The sequence below is a fragment of the Haplochromis burtoni genome, unplaced genomic scaffold (genome assembly GCF_018398535.1).
Source record: "Haplochromis burtoni strain Fernald_Lab_line unplaced genomic scaffold, NCSU_Asbu1 Contig_921, whole genome shotgun sequence".
In the NCBI taxonomy this organism is placed as follows: domain Eukaryota; kingdom Metazoa; phylum Chordata; class Actinopteri; order Cichliformes; family Cichlidae; genus Haplochromis; species Haplochromis burtoni.
Genome location: NW_024583282.1, coordinates 10,450 through 11,673, shown reverse-complemented (window position 1 = coordinate 11,673; position 1,224 = coordinate 10,450). Strand labels below are relative to the sequence as shown.

At 39.5% G+C, this 1,224-nt stretch overlaps 1 protein-coding gene across 1 annotated transcript in view; it reads left to right on the top strand.

The window, feature by feature from the left end:
- The window catches only part of LOC121812901 (sodium/hydrogen exchanger 9B2-like), a gene marked incomplete at its 3' end in the record, with an annotated part of 20,068 nt that extends 18,880 nt beyond the window's left edge, over positions 1-1,188 (top strand). Inside the window, exon 7 of the mRNA XM_042216094.1 lies at positions 1,046-1,188. Coding sequence (XP_042072028.1) covers positions 1,046-1,188 — 143 coding nt within the window. The remainder of the gene's footprint in view (positions 1-1,045) is intronic.
- Between the last annotated feature and the right edge of the window lie 36 nt (positions 1,189-1,224).

Sequence of the window (1,224 nt, the reverse complement as noted above, 5' to 3'; positions counted from 1 at the left end):
CACTCCTTCATCATACATATGAAAGTAAGTGAAAAGAAGAAAACCCACTACTTTTTCATTTTTTTTGTAGTTTTCCTTAAGTCCTTTTGCTAGGATAGGACAGTTTTGATGGTTGAAGAGTGTTTGAGTTGGCTCCATCATTATCAGATGGGCCTTTGCCGTTTAGTGTTTCATGGCATTTGTGTATTTTTTTTGTAGGAAAGGGAGAAAAATCCTTCTCATATTGATAGGTTTGTAGAAAAAACCTATTCGCTGGAACGTTCAGGACAATTTAATTACACAGCAAAGCAGGACCCGAGTAGGCAAAGTTCTTCATATTTCTCGTGCACGGAAGAGAACTGGACAAACGCCGTTCCTTTGTTTGACCCCAGTCGCTCTCGTCTGCTCCCCTGTAACACTGCTCTTTTATCGAGGTTACATGAATATACATAGGTTCATTAACATATGACGTCTAAATACAAACAAATGCCTGTGCGTTGTGTAAGTATGTGTGTGTGTGGGGTCAGAGTGTGACCCGATAAATGACTTCTCTAAACCTGCTGGTCTGGAAGTCCAGCAGTTCATCTAAACAAAAGGCACATAGCCTAAAACAGACATAGATACGTTTATCCTACCATAAAACAATAAGACAAGGTACGACCTCTCCCATGCTCCCAATGTATGGGTGTGAATGCCAGAGCACTCTGGAATGCACACAACGTCTCTGCAGACTATCAAGGATCAAGAAATCAAAAAGGCAAAGCGAATCCCCTTAATAAGAAAGCCTGCATCTCTAAAAGTACAACATAGTGTAAATTACTTAAATATTGATACACTACTTAAAATTACTGTAATTATTTTTTTAATTGCAGTAAAAAATGAATTGTTACCCCTTTATTATAACATACTGTATTTGCCAGGAAGCATTTGTAGATAAAAATAATTTAATTGTAATTTCAGATGCATGTTGAATCATTGTATTTTGCTAGCACAGATTATGTTAGCTGGGGTACTTACAAGTGTGGCAACCATGTAAAAACCTGTGTATGTGTGTGCGTGCGTGTAGGTATGCTGCTGGCAGGTCTGCTATTGCGTAATGTTCCTTACATAACAGACGCCATCTTCATCGACACTCACTGGTCTGCAGCTCTGAGGAACATCGCCTTGTCCATCATCCTGACCAGGGCTGGTCTGGGCCTCAACCCTGAGGTACATGTACATTTAAATATCAGTCTAAGTTAAGTT